The 24,612-nt window shown below is 47.4% G+C and overlaps 4 protein-coding genes across 10 annotated transcripts in view; 2 read left to right on the top strand and 2 right to left on the bottom strand.

Moving 5' to 3' along the window:
- The window catches only part of ANKRD61 (ankyrin repeat domain 61), a 3,686-nt gene extending 2,734 nt beyond the window's left edge, over window positions 1–952 (bottom strand). The window contains exon 1 of the mRNA XM_069570139.1: window positions 722–952. Coding sequence (XP_069426240.1) covers window positions 722–952 — 231 coding nt within the window. The remainder of the gene's footprint in view (window positions 1–721) is intronic.
- EIF2AK1 (eukaryotic translation initiation factor 2 alpha kinase 1) overlaps window positions 1–6,522 on the top strand; it is a 25,757-nt gene extending 19,235 nt beyond the window's left edge. For all 4 annotated transcript variants that reach the window (XM_069570134.1, XM_069570137.1, XM_069570136.1 and 1 more), the window contains 4 exons: window positions 2,066–2,180; window positions 2,418–2,500; window positions 2,955–3,188; window positions 5,582–6,522. In XM_069570134.1, coding sequence (XP_069426235.1) covers window positions 2,066–2,180; window positions 2,418–2,500; window positions 2,955–3,188; window positions 5,582–5,713 — 564 coding nt within the window. In that variant the 3' untranslated portion in view covers window positions 5,714–6,522. The remainder of the gene's footprint in view (window positions 1–2,065; window positions 2,181–2,417; window positions 2,501–2,954; window positions 3,189–5,581) is intronic.
- AIMP2 (aminoacyl tRNA synthetase complex interacting multifunctional protein 2) lies at window positions 6,519–14,897 on the bottom strand. The gene is made up of 4 exons (XM_069570138.1): window positions 14,134–14,897; window positions 9,768–9,974; window positions 7,706–7,937; window positions 6,519–7,048 (listed from the first exon to the last, which is right to left on the bottom strand). The coding sequence occupies exons 1-4, from the start codon at window positions 14,266–14,268 to the stop codon at window positions 6,660–6,662; spliced, it is 963 nt and encodes a 320-aa protein (XP_069426239.1). The 5' UTR covers window positions 14,269–14,897; the 3' UTR covers window positions 6,519–6,659.
- PMS2 (PMS1 homolog 2, mismatch repair system component) overlaps window positions 14,100–24,612 on the top strand; it is a 24,119-nt gene continuing 13,606 nt past the window's right edge. For 2 of the 4 annotated variants that reach the window (XM_069570130.1, XM_069570133.1), the window contains exons 1-8: window positions 14,100–14,620; window positions 16,763–16,902; window positions 17,596–17,682; window positions 17,862–17,964; window positions 19,043–19,226; window positions 21,436–21,603; window positions 22,316–22,413; window positions 23,705–23,804. In XM_069570130.1, the coding sequence (XP_069426231.1) occupies window positions 14,598–14,620; window positions 16,763–16,902; window positions 17,596–17,682; window positions 17,862–17,964; window positions 19,043–19,226; window positions 21,436–21,603; window positions 22,316–22,413; window positions 23,705–23,804 (903 nt within the window). In that variant the 5' untranslated portion in view covers window positions 14,100–14,597. Of the gene's footprint in view, window positions 14,621–16,762; window positions 16,903–17,595; window positions 17,683–17,861; window positions 17,965–19,042; window positions 19,227–21,432; window positions 21,604–22,315; window positions 22,414–23,704; window positions 23,805–24,612 lie in introns of all 4 variants that reach the window. The other 2 variants (XM_069570129.1, XM_069570131.1) reach the window with 2 other exon arrangements.

Raw genomic sequence — 24,612 nt, 5'->3', positions numbered from 1 at the left:
ATCCCCCTCAAAGGGATTAATTATGTTTAGAATCTCTTTAATTCAGTATTTTTCTGCTATCTGCACTGAAAGTATCCTTTTCTTTTGCTTGTTTTAAATGACCCCACGCTAGTCAATTCTGTATTATAAAAAAATCTGTATTTTACATTAATGCAGATTTACCAGGGGAGCAGATACAATTTACTTAAAGCTTTGACAGTCGTTTTCTTGTGATGAGCTCATTGTGTAGAATTAATGGTAATTGCTGTCAAGTCCCTTCGAATTTAAATGAACCCAGAGGTCATTGCCAGGTAGGTTCTGTGTAGTTTACAGCTTTGCCAAAGTCATTGGTATCATTAGTAAATTCTGCATTTTCAGGGTTTCCAAGTTAATGCCACTTATGTTGTCGATGATTAGCAGAGCTGTTTACCGAAGTTCTTAAAAAAGATGCATGTAGTGGCCTTACAGCATGACTGCGAGATTAAGGCAGAGGGTGACTTAAATTGTAGAGGCACTGCTCATTGTATAAAAATTCAGACAATGAAAAAAGTACGTGTAAGAAAGGGAGAAATGATTCCAGCACACAGATGTAGCCTTGGCACATTTGAGAGGATGACATGAAGGCTCTCCCAGCTGGGCGAGCCCCGCCTCTGCTCACACTCAGCAGGACACGGCTCGGGGCACACTGCCTGGCCCGGGGCATGCTGAGGGCACTGAGTGAGCGGGCAGGGGAGGCGAGTACCTGGCTGAGGAACTGCCTGGAGTTGGCCAGGCTGTAGCCCGTGGAGCTGGCCGGGACGGTCATGGGCTGGTTTACGGGGTGGCTCCTCAGCAGGGCCCGGAGCGCGGTGCAGTCCTGTTGCATGATGGCCTCGCAGAGCTGGACGTGCAGCGTGGCCACTGTGCCGTCCTCCAGGGCCCTGGGCCCATCGGCTGCCCGCCCCTCGTTGCCTCTCTTGGTTATGTTTCCCATGAGCACAGCTTCCAGTGGGGAACCTAGGGATTCAGGGAAGGTGCAGTACAGAATCGGTGAGTCCCACTCTCTGGGGTTCTTCCAGCTCAGTTCTAGAACTGACCTAGAACTGCTGAGAATCGTATCCATGAACACGACGCATTTTTACCTCAGAGTCCAGCTTTTTCACCTGTTCCTGTATCTGTTGTGCCAACAGAAGCGCTGTTTCCAGGACTTTCTGCTCAGTCATAAAAACTTACTCAGAGTGTCATCTTGTACATAAGATTGTTCTTTTATGTTTTCTCTTCCCATTCAGCTACTGTTAAAACTGATGAAGCTAAAATAGGGGAATTTACACATTCAAATAAAACTTTTTTGTCCAGGCCATGAGGCCTGTGGGATCTTTGTTTCCCAGTCAGGGATTGAACCTACATCCCTTTCGTTGGAAGCTCGGAGTCCTAACCACTGAACCATCAGGGAAGCCTCCAAACAAATGACTATGTTGAAATTAAGAAAACTTGACTTTTAACCTGAGCATTTTTTATTTTCAGTGGAATTCCTCCCGCCTCCAGCAGAGGGGTGTTTTCGCACTGGTCTGGGGGTAGCTCCAAGGGAAACCTGTTGGGCCTGCAGTGGTTGCTTCGACAGAGCAAAATGTATACGTTCAGAGTGTGGCCCGGTCGTTCCCAGCCCTGGCTGACACAGAGGAGACACCTAGGAGCTTTAAAAAAAAAAAGACCAATTTTCTTTATTTTTTTTCATTAAGAAAAGAAAAATCAACAGCTTTGACTAGTTGAAAGGATAGTAGTTTTTTAAAAGCTTCAGTGATTCTGAGGTCTCAGCAGGGCTAAGGTGTGCTTGTGTACAAGCATGCTCTATGGTAGAAGCTGGGGACTTGAAACCAATGTCAGTGCCCGTGTCCACCCCCTGGAATTCTGTTAGTCCAGGGAGAGGCTTGGACACTGAGATTTGTTTCCGGTTCCGCGGTGCAGTGTGGCCGAGTTTGAGAGCCACTGTTCTCATTGCTGATTCATGAAGGGCTGCTGACTCCTGAGGTGAGAAGTCTCAACATCTACTCATTTTCACTGTTCGTTTTAGAACACCAGGGAATTGACGTATTGTGTTTGTTTACAGCCCAGAAATATTTTCCTTCATGGCCCTGATCACCAAGTAAAAATAGGAGACTTTGGCCTGGCCTGTGCAGACATCATCCAGAAAAACACAGACTGGGGCAGTGCAAATGGGGAGAGTAAGTTTGTTTTGGTGATGGTTTTTGTTGGTTTGTTTTTACATTAAAAAGAGAGAGAGAGACACGGTTGGACACTGTCAGTATTTAAAGAGAATCATAAAGACTTAATAGGAAAGGTGTGATTTTTAAGAAGCAGCACCGTTCCCTTGGGAGCTGCAGTGTCTGCTCAGGGTCAGGGGTCTTCACGTGGACGGTGCTAACCCTGCCAGGCTTCATCTTTGACTTTTCAAATCACAGGGGCGCCAACGCACACCTCCAGAGTGGGTACGTGTCTGTACGCTTCCCCCGAACAGCTGGAGGGATCCGAGTATGATGCCAAGGTAGGACTGGTTCCCCTTTACCCAGTTTGTGGGTTTACCTGTAGTCGGAAGTAACAGGACGTACAGTACATGCAAGGGAAGCTCTGACATCCACGTGGTTCTGGAGATGGTGGAGCGAGGTAGGCAGATTCTCTCTCAGATCAAACGGCCATAGTGGGAAAGCCTCACTTTCTAACTGCATCGTTGGGAAAGACCCTGATGCTGAGGAAGAGGGAGGGCAGGAGGAAAAGGGGGGGACAGGGTGCGATGGTTGGACGGCATCATCGACTCAATGGACGTGAGTCTGAGCAAACTCCGGGAGACAGTGAAGGGCGGGGAGCCTGGCATGCTGCAGTTCACGGGGTCGCAAGGAGTTGGACATGACATAGGGAGTCAACAACTGTTTTCAAATTCACGGGTGTCACAGATGTCACTGTGTATTCCACTACTCAATGACCGTCTCCCCTGTTTCCAGTCAGACATGTATAGCTTGGGCGTGATCCTGCTGGAGCTCTTTCAGCCATTTGGGACAGAAATGGAGCGAGCACACGTTTTAACAGGTTTGAGGACCGGACAAATCCCTGAGGCCCTCAGTAAAAGGTGCCCCATCCAAGCCAAGTACATCCAGCACTTAACCAGAAAGAACTCAGCCCAGAGGCCATCCGCCATCCAGCTGCTGCAGAGTGAGCTCTTCCAAAATTCTGGAAATGTATGTATGACTTATTTAATACTGGGGAAAACAGGAGGTCCAACATGGAGCTTGTTGTTTTGTTTTTCCCATGGCAAAAACAAGTTTATTGAAAGAAGAGAAAGAGCACCTCAAGGAAGAGGTGGGCCAAGCCAAGAGAGGCAGTGGCCAGACATGGTTTAAATTGTGAATCCCATTTCATGAAGAGCAGTTGAGCTTAGAATAAGGGTTACAGAAACGAAATATCTCAACCCATTCTCAGCGCTTCCAGTGGCGCACTTGCCAGGCAAGCCGGGTGACCGCTGCCCGCTGTCCGCGCTGAAGGTGGTCCCCTCGGGCTCCAGTTCCGAGCCTCACCCTGCTGTCAGGCTTTGGTTTTCCTTCCCAGCCGTGGTATGTGGCCTGTTATGAACTGTTATGAAGTGTGTAGTGGTAGAAGGGCTTCCCAGGTGGCATAGTCGTAGAGTCCACCTGCAGTGCAGGAGACAGTGGTTCGATCCCTGGGTCAGGAAGATCCCCCGGAGGAACCCATTTTAGCAGTCTTGCCTGGGGAACCCCATGGACAGAGGAGCCTGGTGGGCTGCAAAGAAACGGGCATGACTGAGCACACAGCAGAAAGGCACACGCACCGGGGGATCCAGGACAGCAGGGACGCCCAGGGGAGCCGGCCCGGCTGGCCAGGCCCTCCTTAACCAGCCTGAGCGCTCAGTGCTCGGGCGCGGGAGTCTGGCCTTCTCTCCCGTGAGCAGGCGCTGCCCCAGGCAGCCCCTCCCCGCCCTCCTTCCCAACTTGGTGTTTTCACTCACGGGTATGAACAGAAACTTTCCAAGACTTAAAAAGTCTGGATTCAGAGAGAAACTCACAGGTTCTCTGGTGCTTTGCTACTCAGAGTGGGTCCTCCGGCCAGCAGCAGCAGCCTCACCTGGGAGCTCATTAGAAACACGGGCTCCGGGGCTCTGCACCCCCGACCTGCTTCGTAACAAGGTCTCTGAGGGCCTTCCCCCCAGCATGTGGGCAGCAGTGTGCGAACGTGCTGCTTCCGGGGAGCAGACTCCGCACCAGCGGGTAAAATCACCACCAACTTGATAGAATTCTCGGAGCCCCCTGCCTCCCCCACCAGCCTGTTAAAAACAAAAGCTGCGGGAGAAGGGGCTGCTGTGAGTGCTCCCACAGGCCCTCCAAGGGGTTCTGAGGCTCACGAGTTGGGGACCCACTGGCAGCTGGTTAGTTGGTTTGTCTCCTGTTTCAGGCTTATTCATTTTTGAGTCAAAGCAGGGAATTTTACTAGATGGAACAGTAAGCAGGCAGGTGCAGTGGCTTTCTCTGAGCCTCTGAAAGGAGCAGATGTGGTGGTTAGTGTGATCTCCTCGTGTGGAGGGGATTTTCTAACTCCCCGTGAGGATGGTGAGTGGAGACCATCGTTATTTGGTGCTAATGGTAAGGATTTCTCTTGGTAGAACTGTTTTCCACACCTCCACACAGATACATCTGTTTATACCCGTGGCCCTCACTTTGCACTCTGTGTAGTGCAGGGCTGTGAAAATGACCACACGGAGCTCACAGCATAATCACTGATGGGAAAAAGCCAACAGTTACTCCTTGACCTTTAAAAATGTTTGTCAAAATGTTTAAAACTCTCTCATTATCTAGTTAGAGATGTATACAGACATGAAAAGTTATAAAACTACAGTGGAGCTGTACTGGAAAACTAAAGTGTTCCAGTAGTTTGAGCAGTGCCCGCCTTCATCTCATCCCGTGATTAGGATACAGAGTGAGCACCTTTCGTCTGGTGACTTGTCACCCTGCTTGCCAAGTTTGCATCAGCTTCTGGCATTTTGTCTTGGGCACTTTCGATGCTGGGATCTGTCCCCAGGGGTTCTTTCCTGGGGACGTCTGCGTCCTCTTCCTGTTTGATAAGCCGCCCTCACTCGGCGCTGGATGGTGGCGTGATCTGCAGCCCCAGCATCAGCTGTCCTGTCTGGGATGCTGCGTGTTTTTCACTTCCAGCACCGTCCCTTCTCATTGCTTGGCTGCACCTTCGTATCTGTTGGCCGATTCCCTCTTTCAAAAACGTCAGGGGGTGTATCAGTGGGAAACGGGAGGCAGTGTGGCTGCGCCACTGTGTGAACCGACTCACTCACTCGGCGACCAGCCACCAGGGCTTCCTAGAGAAGTAAGCACTGTCCCCGATCAGGAGACGCATGGTGGGTCACATAGCGTGCTGTGGACTTGAAGTGCTCGGGCAGTCAGTCACTGTACCTGGGTAACTGATGCTCACCACATGGCTGGGTGATGCGTAGTAAGCCGTGGGAACTGGAATCCATGTGGGTCAGCACTGCGCAGAGGCAGCCTGTATGTTTCAAAGTAGGGGAAGAACCTGAGGCAGTGGAGCTTAAAATTCTCTCTCTTCACAGGTTAATCTCACCTTGCAGATGAAGATAGTCGAGCAAGAGAAAGAAATTCAGGAACTAAGGAAGCAGCTGAGTCTCCTTTCTCAGGACAAAGGGGTAAAGGGTGACATGAGAGACGGGGGCGTGCCCGTCTAGCCGCACGGGCTCTATGAACAGGAAAGTGGACTTAAAACTCTTCAACCGAAACAGTCAACTGGAGTGTGAATTTTCAACCTTTACTAGGGTGTAGCTGGTGTAACTCTTAACTGTATGTAGGAATCCTCTACAGGACTCATCAAAGTGAGGTTCTGACAGTGCCTTTTAAGGCTGGCATTTTGCACGTGAGACAACTGGAAACGAACCTGCTCTCGTCTTTCCCTTCTGCCCCGTGTGCTCCTTCTCCTGGATTTCTTACCTTAATATCACCATCCCTCCAACCCCTGACCGTGAAATGCAGGCCGCTTCCTCAGCACTTCTGAGCGCAGCCGTGACCACATCCTCCTCTCGAATGTTCTGCCACAGGGACGCGGTGTGCTCTGAACCTCTCTCTGCCAGAGCCCAGGCCTTGCTGGGCTGTTGAGTCGACAGCTGCCGGCCCCCCGGCCCTCCACACTACTGCCCGACTCACTACAAGACGTCAGCCAGTGGCATGGTGCACGTCACCCAGCCTGTTCCTGTTGTCTTCACCTTCACCCAGCCATCACCCCAAAACCCACACCCCCTTCAAAGCTTTGTGCTTCTCTGCCCCCAAACCATCACCGGGAAGCTGCGTGCTCAGCATCCCTGCCTTTGCCCTGCGTGGTTCCCATGGGCTTTCTCCTGACAGACCCGTGCCCCCCAAACCTACATTCCTCAAGGCAGCAACGTGCCATTCCTGTTTGTACCCTGACGCGTTGCCGGCAGCTGTCATGGCATATCGCACACAGTGTCCATGGATTGTAAATAAAATGAAAACCACAAGTTAAGTATGTGATGCTTTTATTGATACTTGACCCTTGGCCTAAATAAAGGCTTTGATTTTAGTACGAGTCCCTTTACCAATTATAGGCACGAAACAGCACCATTCTTAAAATCAAAACCTGTGAAGATGAGCGGCCAAGCTTCACTGAAGGAGCTTGAGGGCGGTGTGGAAAGGGGCCAGGTTTTCACAGGCCCGCATCCACTTCTGCACGTTGGCTGGTGCTGTCCCCCCGCAGCCCCCCGTCTGCCGGAGCACGGACCACAGCACCATATCGGCCACGGTGAGCTCGTCCCCCACGAGCCAGGGGGTCTTCCCGAGGGCAGAGTTCATGGAGCGGAACACGGCGGCCTTCTCTTTACTGCTGCCCTCTTTCAGCTGAAAAATAGCTACATCCACCCAGCTATCTATGAGGGTTAAGTTCACAGCATCCTGCTTCTGGCCAAAGAGCGAGAACAGGAAGCGGGCGATGTTGCCTTCCCCTTCGATGGGACACATCGTCTGGACACTGAACTTCATCTGTGTCTTCGGCACTGAAAGGAATGAACACGAGATGTCAGAAAGGGCGGCATCACCAGAGATGTGTTCCTGCGGTGTGGCGGGGGGATGGGGGGTGGAGTGGGGGGGCCCTGCCAGTCATGCACCCAGTGGTACTTAAAAGATTGCTAATATTCAAGAAAGTTTAGGTTAAAAGAGTGCCAACTATATTATCAAGTAACTGTTTCTGGTATTTGGTGATGACAGCATTCAAGCTGGAAGGACCTCCAACCGTCTGTTCCCGGCCCTGTACCCCAGGATCTGGCGATGAGGTCTGGGAACCAGGGGTCTCCTGTACCAGCGAGACCTCCTGCCGCCCTGGCCCTGACTCTCGGGCCTCACAGGACGGACATGGGCTCACGTCCCTCTGGGAAGCCTGACTGGAGAGGTGCCTTGCCGTCCTGCATCAGGTCACGTCTGTTAGGAGAGAATGCCAGTGTCCCCCCCGCCCCTGACATCATGACAGGCTTTGGAACGTGCCAGCGGCAGCCCCCTGAGGATTGAGCGCATCTCTGGTAAGGACGCCTCTGCTCCTGCAGAGCCCTCAGGGGCTTCCCAGACTCAGAGAGGATCAGACCTGAGGGCGGACGGCCGAGGAGCACCCCAGCCCCTTCCTGTTCAGGTGGTGGGCGTCAGCCCATCCCGCCGCTCACCGTCCTTCCAGATCAGGGTGAAGCCCAGCTGGTACTCGTGGCGGGGCTGCTGCCTCGTCTGCTCGCCGAAGCACTGGAGGAGGTTGGCCGGCACGCTCCGCACGGCCGAGTGCGTGTGCACTGAGGACAGGACCTTGTAGTGGCCACACAGCAGCCGGTGCAGCACGAGCAGGGAGAGGGGCGGCGAGGCGGGGTTGGCGTTGATCACGATGTCCTTCAGCGCCCCGTGGTCCTGGGGAGCGGCAGACCGCCACGGGGCAGCAACCCGCCCCACGACGGGAGTCAGAACCCGGCCAGGCTCACTCGAGCAGGTGTCACCTCCCGGAGGACGCCGCCAACACCCCAGCCGCAGCTGAGGCGGGAGGGGGCCCCTGCGGCTCTCAGCTTGGTGAGAACCGGGGACGGCAGCGACCCTAGTCCCTCCAGCCCCGCACGGACGCTCCCATAAACAAGTGACTTTACCATCAAGTCAGTACAACACGGTGGGAAGGACACTTCTGTTTTTCCCCAAGTTAAAAAGACAGTTAAACACATGCAATTACTCCTTTTACTAAATTGAACGCTCAACAGTATATAGTTTCTACAGCAATTTGGTTTATGTGCCAATGAGGAGCCCCTTGGGGCTTCTCAGGTGGCTTAGCAGTAAAGAATCCACCTGCCAACACAGGAGACTCAAGAGACATGGGTTTGACCCCTGGGTTGGAAAGGTCCCTTGGAGTAGGAAATGGCAAACCGCTCCAGTATTCTTGCCTGGGAAACTTCATGGACAGAGGAGCCTGGTGGGCTACAGTCCATGAGCCGCAGACTTGGACATGACTGAGTGACTGAGCACAGAAGAGCCCTGAGGAAGAGGGTCTTGGCTAAGGGAGACTGAATTAGAGTGCTGAAATGCACTGCCTTTTTGTTTTCTAAACTTAATTACAGGTGATTTACGACATGCCCTGCCCTTTTAGATGCAGACTGTCTTATTTCTGTGCTTCCACACTCCGTAACGAATGAACTCATCCGGTACAGCAGAGGCCAAATGGCTCGGCTTTCTGTCCACAGCCCTGCCACAATCTGGCCTCTGGTCTGGCCAGGTTACTCCTGACTGACGCTCTTCATGTGGACCTCGACTGGATGCTCTCCATTTCTCCAAATGTATCGTGTTACCTGACCCTGCCTTCTGCAGTATCAAAATTCATCTGAAGCACCGTGAGCTCGGGGAGGCCCCTCCGGCCCTGGGACACCCGACACGGTTGTGCTCACCGATTTATCCCCTACGCAGACTGGCTCTCGGGGGACTAGCTGGGTGGAGTCTCATGCAAACGTGAACTGGGTGATGAAGGGACACTGACTGCAGAGGGACGCATGTTTTCAAAAACAGCTCTGGGCCAGACACTGCAGCGTGGCCTCACTTGTTAGGCTTTCAAGCAGGACCATTTCTACCGTCAATTCTAGGGGTGGTGCTAGCGGGGATTCTTGGGGCAAACTCTTCTGTACCCAGTTGTTAACAAGATGTTCTTTCTCTGTGTATCGAATTGTTCCCTATATCAGCTGCAGCAATTGAATTTTAATAGAGCAAATGGATTTAAGCAAAATATGTCTGAGGTATGACACAGTGACTTGCTTTCGGCAACAAACTACAGAAGGTTTGGTGAAATATCTGTGCCTGGGCAGCCAAAGCTCTGAAATTCAGGCCCTTCCCAAGGAACAAAGGTTGACTTGGGGGAAACTTAGAGAAGCACGACAAGCCACCCAACAGCTGCTTCCCCAGGGCTCGGAGGCTGCTCGGAGCTGCCACGAGTGGCAGGAAGAAGGGATTCCTGGGCCCCTCCTCTGCCTAAGGGTCCTCCCAGTCTCCTCTGCATCCAGAACGGCAGAGCTGCATTAGCGCTTGCCTAGCTTCACTCAGCTCAAGCATCTGTTCCGTGCAGGTACAATCAGAAGAGGAAAAAAGAATGTGCTTTGTGTACCGTCTTTGAAAATGTGGAAACTGGGGCTTCAGTCACACTAGCACGATCTTCCAGCACCCACCACCACCCAGCATTGTGATGTTCTTCAGCTTGCTGAATGAACTTACCTGTCCGAGCATGGCGTTTAAGTCCACGGTGCTGGTTGACAGAGCAGCCAGCTCGTCAGCCTGGATTATGTTGGTTACATCCAAGTCTGCATCTGGTGTCTGAATCATCTTGGATAGACCATCGACCGCAGCTTTCAACTCGTACAGACGTTTTAAAATATCATCTTGGCGGGACTCAAGAGCTTGAAGAGACGGGTCTGAGGCTTCCTAAACAGACCAACATCAGAACATTCATTTCCTCTCATGGCAAAGCACTCTGTTTAAACTTGGCCACTTGCCTTCTACTTAGTTCCATGAATTCATCAAACTTCCTGCCTTTCAAAAGACATCAAAATGAAGTAGCAGGATCATCTCATTTTCCGCAGTCCCATAGGTCCTGAAATCAATCCCCAAATGCTATAAAACAAACCATGCTGCGACTAAAAACCACTCTGAAATTGTAAGGCTCCTATTTCAGGCACTTAAGTCTTTAAAAACAGAGAATGAGAAAAAAACAAACACAGATTGTTCCTTCTATCAAACTAGTTCAAAATACTTTACGTAAATGAACAGAATAAAGGCAGGGGGGTGGCAATAAGAATGTGATCAATAATTTATACTAATGGAAGGAAAACTGGGGCACACACAACTTAAACAAAGTGTCTTTAGGTTTGGAAGTATATCCGGGGTGGGCAGGGTGGTGGTGGTAGTGTGTGTGTGTCAGTGTGTGTGTGATCTCTGCCCCGAATCATTTTTGCTGTGGTACTGGCACTCCCTTACCTTAGAATTATCTAGAACTTCTTCACTGCTGAAATGTATAACTTCATAAACAGGGAATACTCACATCCTTCATTCACTGAATCTCTGCATCTTTCTTGCCTGTTGGTGGACTGGTATACCTTAAGTAACTAGTAATATTTGCTGAGGTCTTCCCTGGTAGCTCAGATGGTAAAGAATCAGCCTGCAATGCAGGAGACCTGGGTTCAACCCCTAGGTTGGGAAGGTCCCCTGGAGAAGGGAATGGAAACCCACTCCAGTATTCTTGCCTGGAGAATCCCCATGGACAGAGCCTGGCGGGCCACGGTCCGTGGGGTTGCAAAGAGTTGGACTAACACAATATCTGCTGGGAATAAATCTCTACATACTTATTTAAAAAGCAATAGTGAGAAGCCTCCCAGTAGTAACAATATGCAGCCTATTTCTAGTCTAGATTCTCAAGCTCTCACAAAAGATAATTCATTTGAATCAAGAGAAGGACCCCTTAAGCATGAGTTAAGATGCTCATAAGTAGACAGAAGGCTCATCAAGGCCATGACCTTGAGTCTATAGAAATATGGGCTCACCGTACGTGAGTGTGGGAAGAGCGCCTGCTCACATTTGTGTGCTGGTGACTTTAAGGAACACTGCATTCCTCCCCTCGTTGCTCATAACTGCCCTCCTCAAATATCCAATTCATCATCAGCTGCTGTCCATTTTCCGGAATCTAGTGGCTCATAAGCTGCCTCCATAGTCACCGCCTGAATCTGAGACACCACTTTCCACCTGGCCTCCTTCCACCTGGCACCCTTCTGATCCATCCCTCCTGCCCATCCCCAGGATAGTGGCCAGAAAGCAAAACAACCTCTTAGGCTAAAAAGCAGAGTCCTTAACCTGGCTTGATAAAGAGCTTGTACGGCTGGTCCTCTGGCTACCTCCTCTCCCTTCATTCTCCCCCTCTTTGCAAACAGGCCACACTGTCCTTTGGGTCTTAAAACGCACAGGCCCCTACCTGCCCCAGGGCTTTTCCTTATGGAGTTCCCTCTGTAACACCCCTCCCCCAGCTCTCAGCAGGTTAATGCCTATTTACCCTGCGGCTGGATCTCCACCTCTCAGCTCCCTTGCCTGCCGCTCTTGTTTAAGATCACATAGCAGAGAAATGCAAGATGACAGTGGTCTCGGTGGAATAAAGAAGAATAAAGAGTTCAGTCTGCCAAGTACATAATGGGGCGCTGACCGGAAATGTCTGTAGGCAAAATATGTGACCGGTGAGGCCACCACCTGTGTGACATCCTCAGGTTACTCAGTATTAGTCCTCCTGAGTAGTATTTCCAGGCCTGTAATCCAGCCTGTGTGTGCGCGTTGTCTGTGCTCAGCTTCGCTCATTTCTACATATGGCAATAGCGCCCCTGCCCGACCAGGGGCGGAATACCTACTGTATTCAAAACCCATCGACACTCACTGAAGACTGGACCCAGTACTACATGTGGAACATGATCTGTGATCAAGAGTCCAACATAGCTTCATCTGAGGAACCTGAGATCTGCCTCACTTTTTTTTTTTTTTAAAGCCTTGCCGTGTGGCATTTGGGACTTCAGTTTCCCAACCAGGGACTGCACCTGTAAACCCACTGCATTAGGAGGGCAGCGTCTTAACCAGTGGACCCCCAGAAGTCTCAAACCTACCACTCTTTCCAACGCTGGCCTGTTGTTTTGCTTGCTCGGGCTAGACTGTGACTTGGCGTGTTGTGTTTATCCACGTGTGTTATCTACATGTATTTAGAAGTCGTTTATTCTTTGAGTTGCTCTCATTTCCCCTGGAGATGCTAGGTTTCTAATGATCTATCCGCATTGCTATCATCTGCTAGGTTATTATCTTCTAGGTTGCAAGTTCACAGTTAAATGCCCAAAGGAAGCCAGGCAGCAGACTTTAAAAAAGAAAAAAAAAGGACTTGGTCTCAAAAGAGATGTGATGCTCCCCACTCTGGGGTTTCCTTTTCAGTTCCATGAGTCTGTCCAGTTGAGAGGCACTGGACCGTATGTATGCCTCCATGGGGACCTCCAGGTAAGGAGACACTGGACCATACCTGCATCACTGCCTCAGCTCTGCAGTGAGACAACACTTGTGTTATTTGCTTTCAAACTAAACTAACCACCTCCCTTACAGTCGAGGCAGAAAACTCGTGGGACAAAGGATGACAGGGAAAACGAATCACAGAAGTTCTCTATTCACTCATCTGAGTCAGAATGGACTAAAAGTTTCTCCTGCAGGGAGATTAAGATGTGTTTGCAATTTATAAAAAAAGTCAAAGCTGAGCAGTTACTTTACAAAGGAGGCAAAATCAAAATGCCCAATAAACATGAAAAGGTGCTGAACTGATCTGGAGGTCTGGGAGATCTAAACTAAACTATATGAAGATGTCACTGTACTCCCAACCAGCTTTGGGAAGGGTGCCAGCACCAGAAATTCACATAGCTCCAAAATTAAAAAACAAATATAACAGACTTCCCTGCCAGGCCAGTGATTAAGACTCTGCACTCCGACTTCAGGCGGCAAAGGTTCGAATCTGGTCGGGGAACTAAGAACCCCTGTGCTGCAGCAGCGGCCAAATATTTCTTAAAAACAATTTAAAAATCAATAGATAAAATGAATCTCTTTAAAAAAAAAGTTCACCTCCACTGCATAAACTGGGATGACCGCTTTGAAAAGCAACTGAATATGGACCAGCCCACTGAGCCGGCAATCCCATGTCCGTGGTATGTACTCTATGTCTGCTCTTGTCCAAGAATATTCACTGCAGAACTGTTCATAATGGCCTAAAATAGAAAACCAGCAGACGCCCGTGGGCAGTGGGATGGATAAAGACTTGGCGGCACAGTTACGCCAAGGAGCAGTAAACCACAGAGGATGAAAGCGAAGCTTTCTCATGCAGCAAAGCGATTCTTCCAATTACGTTCAGAAGGGGCAGCCAGACACCGCAGGGCACGCACTGAAGGCTCCCTCTGACACCAAGACCCCACTGTCCAGGGACGCACACCCAGGGGACAAAGCAAGAGAGAAACGCAGGACACAATGACCGCGCAAGTTTTAAGTGGGGGCGCTGACTTGTTGCCCTGAATGGGTGACCCTGGGATTCGCTTTACGATTCCTTAGAACTCGCCACTGATGCATTCCTCACTTTTCTGTGGGTAGAATTTGGTTTAAAAAAAAAAAAAGTCTAAGCAGCCTTAAGCGGAGGGGAAAAAAAAAGATGGGATAGATCTTCCAATGGGTAAAAGTTATGGTCACTCGGAGGCCGGCGGGCGCGTGAGGCTGGGGTGGGGATAGGCGATCGAGTCTAGTCGCCACGGTTTTGTTCGACACAGTTCAGGTCGCACGGTCCCGACGTGGGGCGACCCGCGGACCCTAGACCCCGAACTCCGCCGACCAGCGCGGCAGCGCCTGCGCACTGAACAAGAGGGCGGCGGCTCAGCGCCTCGGAGGAGCTAGGGCGCCTGAGTGCTGGACAGGCAAGGCGGTGGGGCCGAAGCCTTGACGCCTGCGCACTGCACCGGCAGGCGGTGGGCCGGGGCCTTGGCGCCTGCGCACTGAAATGGTGGGGGGGGGCGGGGCAAGGGCCGCGCGTTCCTACCTGCACGTGGTCGGCGGACGGCGCCGGGCTGCCGGTCCTGCCGTGCACGTTGGGGAGCCGGTACATGCAGGTGGGAAGCTCTACGCGGAGAGATCCGCTGCCCTCGTGATAGGGCTTTACCTGGTACATCGGCATCCTGGGAAGCAAAGGAAGGAAGGTGGCAGGTGAGAGACACGAACGCTCACAAACCGTCCAAGTCTACGACAGTCTGCTGCCACCTCCTTTCCGACCGGGCTGCGGGCTTTCGGGAAAGCGCAGTTTCTGTGCTCTAATTGGCCCCTGCTATCTCGACGTCACGGACTCGACCTTTGACACCACCAATCAGCGAGAAGAAGCTGTGGGAAGCGTTCGCGGCCTTATCCGGAAGTGGGCAGGGCACTGTGTGGGAAGCAGCCAATGGGCGGCCGGGCGGCCGCGGGAGCGGCGGCGCGAACCGCTCTAGTCCCGCCTCAGGCTCTGCATCCATGGAGCGAGCTGACGGGCCGAGGTGAGCCGAGATTGCAGGGTTCTCTCGCGGTCGCCCTGGCTAAGGCCCACGGCGTTCCAGGCCTTTGGAACGAAGGGGAAAGTGACTGCGGCGCAGAACGAGCTGGCGACACGGAGACCCCGGAGCGGGCTCCTCAGTGCGCCCCCCACCCGCCGCCCTGTGGGTTCACTTTGAGGTCGGGGTCCGCGGGGAATTCGGCCCCCTCTCCGGACGCTGCCACTCATCAGCGGACCTGAACCCGGAGCTTGAAATCCCAGTAGACGGAATTATTTTCCTTGTTAACTGGTTGCGCGCGCTCTCTCTCTTTCTAAATTGAGGGTTGTTTTAGGGGCGGCTTCAAGACACGCGAATTTGCATAGCCGCATAGTTTTAAAGGACACAGTGCTTCCGTATCTCCTCGAGTACACGGTTACCCGCAGAGACACCGAATTCGGGGTTAGCAGATCTTCGGGTAGCGTTGCTGCATAGTTGTCAGATTCGTGATCCCAGATTCTCTGTGTTTGTGTAAATGTTGTATCTCCCCCAAATGTCAAGGCTGGGCCCGTATAGGATGTCCTGCCAAATCAACTTATTTTTAGAGGTACTTTTTTCCATTTTATGTGGTCTCGTCTGCAGTTTTTACATTTAAGACAAACTTGAGTAGAATTTTTTGCAAGGTAAAATGAAGAGGAAGGATTTTTTTTTTTTTTTGAGAAGGATTTACCGCGGATATGGGCTTCCCTGATGGCTCAGTTGCTAAAGAAGCTGCCTGCAATGCAGGAGACCCGGGTTTGATTCCTGGATCTGGGAGATTCCCCCCTGGAGAAGGGATAGGCTACCCACTCCCGTATTCTTGGGCTTCCTTGGTGGCTCAGCGGTTAAAGAACCCGCCCGCAATGTGGGAAACCTGGGTTCGATTCCTGGGTCAGGACGATCCCCTGGAGAAGGGAAAGGCTATGCCCCCCCCAGTATTCTGGCTTGGAGAATTCCATGGACTGTGTAGTCCATGGGGTTGCAAAGAGTCGGACACGACTGAGTGACTTTCAGTTTATCACCGAGGATATACTGTGTCCAGGTGACAAGTAGCGGTAAAAAAAAAAGTCTACCTGCCAGTGTAGCAGGCCTAAGAGATGTGGGTTGGAGGCCTAAGAGATGTGGGTTTGATCCCTGGGTGAGGAGGATGCCCCGTGGGAGGAAATGGCAACCCAATATTTGTGCCTGGATAATTCCTGGAGAGAGGAGCCTGGCGGGCTACAGCCCATGGGGTTGCAAAGAGTGAGACATGACAGTACACACACGTAGCACACAGTGTGGTGCTAGCGAGTTCTTGAAAAAGTAAAATTATTTGACGAGTTTTGCGGTTTCTAAAGTAACTGGTGGTATCATGGGGGATTCATTGAAGTAGAGAGAAAACAGACAAACCCTTTGGAAAATTCTGAAAGGAGGTACAGTCATGACTCTGAGGGGCTTTGCCAAGACAAGAGCTGGCAGCCTGGATTCAGAGTGGGGATTTTTTTTTTTTTTTTTGGCTCCCTTTGGTCTCCATTGTGGCAGGCAGGATCTTTTGTTGAGCATACAGACTCTCTAGTTATAGCTCTCAGGCTTAGTTGCTCTGTGGAATATGGGATCTTAGTTCCTCAACCAGGAATTGAACCTATGTCCCCTATTGCAAGGTGGATACTTAACTGCTGGAAGCCCCTGGAGTGGGTATTTGAAGGTAACGTTAGGAGTAGTTACCCAGCTGGTACCTGATTTCTGGGATGGTTTTGATTTTGACATGAACACTGGATTTCCCAGCAAACTTTTGGTTTTTCAAATTGTGGGGAAATGTTGCTTTCAGTTTTCAAGAAAGAAGGTCCTATTATAAGTGTTTATTGACCCATAGCTTGAGGGGGACATGTGCCTTCCCCATCTAGATCCCAGTATAATTCGATTTTAAATATCTATTTTACTTGACGTATCCATTCAGAAAATTTTTGACATGTTTAAGGATTGTAGACCAACATTTATATTTATGAATATAATTATTGGATATATTAATGTAATGGATGGATTAGACCAGTTAACTGTTAACAGAGATGAATTGTTTCCCACAGTTCAAACCAGGATGAAAATAATATATAATTGCCTACTTGCTTTGTCTCTTGTAACTGGTTTCTTTAGTTCAGAACTTGCTAAGGCCATCAAACCTATCGATCGGAAGTCAGTCCATCAGATTTGTTCTGGGCAAGTGGTACTTGGTCTAAGCACTGCTGTGAAGGAGTTGGTAGAAAATAGTGTGGATGCCGGTGCAACTAGTATTGGTAAGTTTGGGAGAGTTTTAAGCCACAAGAAATAATCAGCTTATGCTATTTTATTCAAGAAACAGTAAGATGCTCATTGATATGCTGTGAAGTTATTATTTAAGCATAAAAAATAAGACTGTAGCAAGACAATCATTGATATGCTGAGAAATTGTTATTTTTTAAACATAAATTTAGCACCTATTATGTGCCTAGTACTTGGCTAGGTAGTAATCATAATAATAGTTAACTTTTATTGTGTTCTTACTATGTGCCAGGCAGCCATTGTGCTAAGAACTGTGTAGGTAACATTTAGTCTGCAGAGTAATCTTATGAGATTGGGGATTACTGTTGCAATAATTATTTCCAGTTTACAAAAGAGGTAATTAAGGCATAAGGAATTTGCCTTTTTCGAGCTTTAGCTAGTAAATCTGACCCCCGGGAGTCTGATTCCAGAACCTGTTCTCTTGAAGGCTGTGTTAAAATTATCGTCTTGAAGGAAAGAGGAAAAAAAAAAAAATGAAACTACTTTATCTGGGCTAGTAAACAGCCAAGAAGGACTTTAAAGAATAAAATACACAAGAAGACAGTAGTGTATTTAAATAAATACAGTTAGGACTCAGAGTTGCATTTTGAAAGTTATAACTATTGTCTTCCACTCGAAAGTCTCTTCATGTCGATCAATTTAAGAAGTCAGTACTTTAACCTTTTTAGATCTCAGGCTTAAAGACTATGGAGTGGAGCTCATCGAAGTTTCAGACAACGGATGTGGGGTAGAAGAAGCAAATTTTGAAGGCTTAAGTAAGTGGTACTTTGCTAATCCTATTTTAAATATTTGGGCCCAATATTTGAGAACTTGGGGTAACACTGTCTTAGGAAACACAGAAACAGCTTTTAAAACCAGTCACTTGGGTGGGTACTGTGTTCATTGCTCTGTCATTTGCAATATCTTGCACTTAGACTCGTCACCTCTTTCTCAGCTCTGAAACATCACACTTCGAAGATTCAGGAGTTTGCTGACCTCACTCAGGTTGAAACTTTTGGCTTTCGAGGGGAAGCTCTGAGCTCACTCTGTGCACTGAGGTGATGCAACGTTTTTATCCTCTAACTTTACCCCTTCTAAAAATCTCTCTGAAAATTGAGAAGTCTGATTAGAATCATTTTTTTTTTAACACTTTTCCATAGGAATATTCTCAACTTCTAGCTTCTCTGTTCTGTTTTATCATACTGTCAACCTAAGTGGTAATATTTCTGAAATGTAAGCAATGAATGAATGAAATGAAGCAAATAGTATATAATATTATAAAACAATTGTTATCCTTGTTAAAGCAGAAACTTCTCAATTTAAAAGTAACATAGCTAGGCTTCCCTGATAGCTCAGTTGGTAAAGAATCCTGCCTGCAATGCCGGAGACCCCGGTTCAATTCCTGGGTGGGGAAGATCCGCTGGAGAAGGGATAGGCTACCCACTCCAGTATTCTGGCTTGGAGAATTCCACGGACTGTATAGTCCATGGGGTCACAAAGAGTTGGACACGACTGAGCAGCTGTCACGTAGGGACTTCCTTGGTGGCCCAGTGGTTGAGACTGGGTTCCATTTCTGGTCAGGGAACTAGACCTCACATCACTCAACTAAATATCCCACCTGCTGCAGTGAAAGATCAAAGATCGTGAATGCTGCAACTATGACCTGTTGCTGCCAAATAAATAAATAAATTTTTAAAAAAGTAACATATAGATAAATATAGATGCCATGTACTATTGATTTTATTTTGATGTTGAGGAAAAAATTTGCTAAACACTTATTAGCTGCACAACATCTTCTAAGATTTTATTAGAGTAGTAGTATGATAGCTAAACAGAGAAATGAATCTTTATTGGTGAATTCAGAAGTTTTAAGATCTTTTATTTTGCAGTTTAACCAAAGCAAGTATCAAGGCTTTTATCAAAACGAAATAGTTACAGAACTCTCTCACTATCTACTGGGGCCCAAGCTTTAGATTTGATGACGGTTCCTCACCCCTTTAATCTCTCTTGATGATCTCGGAAGGATCAGCATCTTTTTAGGAGAGTTTTGAGAGAATGGAAGTGAGAAAACGAGCACGTGGTGTCCAGCACCTGGGCATCTTTAGCTGACCGTGCTGTGCTCCCTTTTTCTTACAGCGACGTGACTATTTCTACCTGCCACACGTCTGTGAAGGTTGGAACTCGATTGGTGTTTGATCACAATGGAAAAATCCTCCAGAAAACCCCCTACCCACGACCCAGGGGGACGACAGTCAGCGTGCAGCAGCTATTTTATACGCTTCCTGTGCGCCATAAGGAGTTTCAAAGGAATATTAAGAAGGTACGGTAAGGGACTTCCCTGGTGGTCCAGAGGCTGGGACGCCATGCCCCCAGTGCCTGGGGAAGGGGGGTGCCCGGGCTTGATCCCTGGTCAGGGAACTAGATCCCGCATGCTGCAGCTAAAAGATCACACACTGCAGCTAAAAGCGCCTGCATGCTATAACTAAGACCCAGAGCAGCCAAAAAGAAATACAATAAATCTAATCCTGACTCGCCAGAGTCTGGAGAGTGTGGTGACCAGACGCAGTTCACAATCAATCAGGCTGGTTTGCACGACTGTTCATTCTCTTCCTTTAATTTTTTACTATTTGGAGAGGTCCTTAGCTCATCTCTTTCCCTAAAAGACCCAACTTTCGGATGATTTATCCTTTTTTTTTTTTTTTGGCCAGACCCTATCCTTTTCTTTTTTTGGAATGAATCATCAAATTGTGTTTAGAAGGTTTTCTAGTATGGGAAATGAGTCCATTTTTTGATCCTCTCTGTATTTTTAAAGAAGATAATTTTTCTTGGTTCCCTGAAAAGTGAATCAGTATAACTTTTATGAATTGGAATGAAAATGAAATAGCTGCATATTATATAACTGCTGTGTTTAAAAAGCAGTTAGAAATTGCCTATATATGTATATAGGTATATGTGTAAATATGTATGTATGTAATCACATGTATGTAAGTTGCTATTTAGTTGCTAAGTTGTGTCTGACTCTTTTGTGACCCCATGGACTGTAGCCTGCCAGGCTTCTCTGTCCATGGAATTTTCCAGGCAAGAATACTGGAGTGGGTTGCCATTTCCTTTTCCATGGATGTGTGTGTGTGTGTATATATATGTGTATATATGATTACAGTTTTGTAAAAACAAAGCAACTGCCTAAATCAGCATAGAAAAAAAGACTGGGAGAGTAGATGCATGAATGCTACCAGTGGTTTTTCTTGGATCTGCTATCATTTTTGCTGTCTTCCTTGAGCCTTTCTATTTTGTATCTCTGTTTTTTATAATCCAAAAAATTACTTAAACATATGCTGCTTAAAACTTTCTTTACCTCTAAAGCAATTTGTGCTAGTTAAAACTTTTATAAATTTTGCAAAGCATAGAAAAACTTAAAATATGTTTTCTTTTTTAATTTAAAAATTAAACATTTTTTTATACAGAGAAAACTTTTATTATTATTTTGTATTGTATGGTAAACACATCTGTGCCTCAAAAACGTGGGCATAAGAGAACTCGTACTTGCCAGAGACGACCATGGTTAACAGTTTGCTTTGCCTTTCCAGTCTCCTAGTTTCATGTATTCATAAATCTTAGAAAAGTTTTCAAGATAAATATTAATATTAGGAAATCAAGTGATACAGAATATGAAATGTTTAAATCACATGGAATTGTGTGTGGCAGAAAGTTGGTGGTATTTCTGCTTGTCTCCCAGACTTTGGTTTGTATTCCTTAGACTTTAAATGCATATGTGTATATGCAACCTTTCTACATATGTTTCTTTCTTTTTTTTTTCTTTTAACAACTAGGATCATATTATATACACTGTTCAATACCTTGACTTTTTATATAGTATATTGTAGATATCTTTTTTGGTCGACTGGTTCTATATTATTCTATATCATGGTACCATTGTATGGATATACTGTAATTAATTGGCCCCTGCTTAGATTGTTTTTAATTTCTCACAACTACAGATTGTCTCAGTAAACATTTTCATAATACATTTTTGATTGTTTAGGCCACTGTTTTTTTTGCAAGGATAAATTTCCAGAGTGAGGATTCTGACGTCAAAGGGAACGTACGTCTCAATTTTTATAGCAGAAAACTTGGACATTTTCAAAATGAGCCAAATGTCATTAAGAACCTTATCCTCTGGAGAAGGAAATGGCAACCCAATCTAGTATTCTTACTTGGGAAATCCCAGGAACAGAAGAGCCTGGCAGGCTCCAGCCCACAGGGTCACAAAAAGTCGGATACGACTTAGTGACTCAACAACAACAAGAGTGCCCATAAGGGTATTACTTCATTGGCTGGCATTGCATACACACACACAAAAGAACCTTATCCTCTGATTTCTCTTGGATACCATGTTGGGAGATTCAGCTCATAAATTGTTTTGTCGTATTGGAAGATGATATGAGAACCTTGAGTTGGCTGTGTAACATCATATGATTCTTGTAAAACTGAAGTAACCTTGAGTCCTTGGGTTTGTGTGTTTTCAGCAGGAGTTCACCAAGATGGTTCAGGTGTTACAGGCATACTGCATCATTTCAGCAGGCGTCCGTATAAGTTGCACCAATCAGGTTGGGCAGGGCAAGCGGCAGCCTGTGGTGTGCACCAGCGGAAGCTCCAGCATGAAGGAAAACATCGGATTGGTGTTTGGGCAGAAGCAGGTAGTGGTGGCTGGTTGTATAAAACCATCTTCTCCCTCTTGTGATGATGGCAAGTTTCTTTTGTTCCTTTTCAATAGAATAGAGCATTGGAAAAGACCCCGATGCTGGGAACGTTTGAAGGCAAGAGGAGAAGGGGGTGGCAGAGGATGAGATGGTTAGATAGCATCACTGACTCGAGGGACACGAATTTGAGCAAACTCTGGGAGACAGTGAAGGACAGGAGACCCTGGTGTGCTGCTGTCCATGGGGTCGGCATGTAATTTTGTAACATTTATTTGACTGTGTCAGGTCTCTGTGGCATGTGGGGTCTCCCTTGTGTGGCCCACGGACTCTCCACTTGTAGCGTTCTGGCTCAGTAAGTGTGGCTCGGGTGCTTAGTTGCTCTGAGGCACGTGGGATACTAGTTCCCCGACCAGCGCTCGAACCCGCATCCCCTGCATTGCAGGGCAGATTCTTAACAGTCCCCCACCAGGGAAGTCCTTGTGGGCAATGTATTGATAATGGATGAGTAGGAGCCCCAAGTGTTTCACTTTGCTAATCAAAATTACTCTAAAACTGCAGAAAGCCACTGTTGATATTCTTTGTTCTCTTAATATGGATAGCTTGGCTATGAAGGAAAACATAGAGCTCTCGTTATAGCTTCCTTTCTGAAGTTGGGAAGTTGAAGTTCTCACCTGGTCATGAAATCACCATGAACCTTGACTTCTTTCAGTTGCAAAGCCTCATCCCCTTTGTGCAGCTGCCCCCTAGTGACTCCATCTGCGAAGAATATGGGCTGAGCTGTTCCCAGGCTCTGCATAACCTGTTTTGGTAAGTAGATTGCTGCCCAGAAAATTACCATCATTTTTTTTTGAGATTTTTTTTTTTCCTTGGTTTTGTTTTTAAAAGATCATGCTTTTAAAGTTTATAGTTTCTTATGTCCCTCGTAAAACTGTAGGCAGTATGATTGCTGAGGAAGCAGGTTTATATGAAGGAGCCAGGTCCTAAATGCAAACAGTGCTCTGGGTAACTGGTACCTTTTAGGGGGTTTCCTGTTGAGTTAGCCCTTGTAGGAGAGAAGAGGGTCTGTCTAGTGAACAAGTAGGATAACTGTTAAATTATGTATATGTTTTGTTTTATTGGAATCTGGCAGAGAGGGGTAGAGGCTGAGTTTATTTTCACTGGTGCCTTACTCAGAGTCCTCTCCATCATCGTCGTCATCATTTTTTAAATAATGATTTACCCGCTTGGCTGTACTGGGGTCTTAGTTGCGGCACGCAGGATCTTTAATTGTGGCTTGCAGGCTCCTTCATTTATTTATTCTCAGTTGCAGCATGCAAACTCTTAGTTGTGGCATGTGGGATCTAATTCCCCAACCAGGGATTAAGCCCGGGCCTCTTCCAGTGGTCCAGTGGCTGAGACCCCACACTCTGGATCTTATGGAAGTGCCCCAGCATCCTTACTTTTAGTGTAAGAAAAATATAGACACTTTTCCATAAATAGGGTTGGCCTTGTGACAGCCCATATTGTTTACCATAAGTCCCCTTGCCTTTGGCTTATGCCTGAAATTAAAGATGAAGATTCACCTTTTTATGTTACAGTATCAGTCTTACAGAAACTCGGATATCCCAGGGGTAGATCTCAGGTGAAATAAGCCCGTAACCAGTGCGTTAGTTGACAGAAGTTTGCTGACTGAGAACAGATTTTAAAAGGAAGGAGAATGTGGGCAAAGAGCCTGGATTCAGGTCCCTGGGCTCCGTGGACAGCTCGTTGGGGACTGCACGAAGGTTCTAGAATGTGAATGTGGGGTGAGACCTGCTCCTTATGTGGAGGCCGAGGACTTAGTAGGGAAAGTGAGAGACGAAATGAATCTGTTTTGAAACCGCTGAGTTAACCATGGTGGATTTGTCAGTAATGGGACCTTGGGACATTCCAGAGGGTCTGTGTTCCTTTCATGATTCACCAGAATAGAGCACAGACACACATTACCTGAAATATTAATACCTGTCAGCTTGTCGCCAGGGATTATGTTTTTATTCTTCACTTTGAGAATGTGCTGAGTGATATGTGTCTGATCCTTTCCACTCTGAAATCCTGTCCTAATTGCGTTAACATTGAACAGTATCTCAGGTTTTATTTCGCACTGTGCTCATGGCGTGGGAAGAAGTTCAACGGACAGACAGTTTTTCTTTATCAATCGGCGGCCTTGTGACCCAGCAAAGGTATTTCAAGATTTGGGACGATTAGGTTTTTTTTTCTTTTAGCTTTCACTTTTAATTTTATTTTTAATTAAATAACATTTTCTGACACAGGCAATTTATGTGGAACTTGAGACTCTGACTCAAAAACATGAGTAAATTGTCTTTTCTTTCATTCTTCTAATTGGTGTTATTGTAAAAACATGTTTTAATGCAAATATATTATTTAAACCAACAATGCTATATCATTGTCATTTAAAAAATATTTTTAGAATGTCTCGCTATTAGTTTCTTTCTTTTAAAAAAGATTTTTATATTACATTGGAGTGTAGTGTTGTATTTTAGGTGTACAGCAGAGTGCTTCAGCTATACACATAGCATATGTCTATTCTTTTTCAAATTCTTTTCCCATTTAGATTATTACAGAATATTGAGTAGAGTTCCCTGTGCTATATAGTAGGTCCTTGTTGGTTATGTATAAATTATCTTATTTTCAGTTCAGTTCAGTCGCTCAGTCGTGTCCAACTCTTTGTGACCCCATGAACCGCAGCATGCCAGGCCTCCCTGTCCATCACCAACTCCCGGAGTCCACCCAAACCCATGTCCATTGAGTCGGTGATGCCATCCAGCCATCTCATCCTCTGTTGCCCCTGTCTCCTCCTGCCCTCAATCTTTCCCAGCATCAGGGTCTTTTCAAATGAATCAGCTCTTCGTATCAGGTGACCAAAGTATTGGAGTTTCAGCTTCAACATCAGTCCTTCCAGTGAACACCCAGTACTGATCTCCTTTAGGATGGACTGGTTGGATCTCCTTGCAGTCCAAGGGACTCTCA

Source organism: Ovis canadensis, chromosome 24 (assembly GCF_042477335.2).
Source record: "Ovis canadensis isolate MfBH-ARS-UI-01 breed Bighorn chromosome 24, ARS-UI_OviCan_v2, whole genome shotgun sequence".
Classification (NCBI taxonomy): Eukaryota; Metazoa; Chordata; class Mammalia; order Artiodactyla; family Bovidae; genus Ovis; species Ovis canadensis.
Note: the sequence above shows the minus strand (reverse complement) of the source record. Positions and strands in the feature narration are given on the sequence as shown.

What these genes read in the sequence shown, in the direction of transcription:
- AIMP2 (XM_069570138.1), bottom strand. Translation starts at nt 14,268, where the DNA reads ATGCCGATGTACCAGGTAAAGCCCTATCACGAGGGCAGCGGATCTCTC. An exon ending in TAAACGCCATGCTCGGACAG is followed by an intron (nt 7,938 to 9,767) that starts GTAAGTTCATTC and finishes GCCGCTCCCCAG; the next exon opens with GACCACGGGGCGCTGAAGGA. An exon ending in CACCCTGATCTGGAAGGACG is followed by an intron (nt 7,049 to 7,705) that starts GTGAGCGGCGGG and finishes CATTCCTTTCAG; the next exon opens with TGCCGAAGACACAGATGAAG.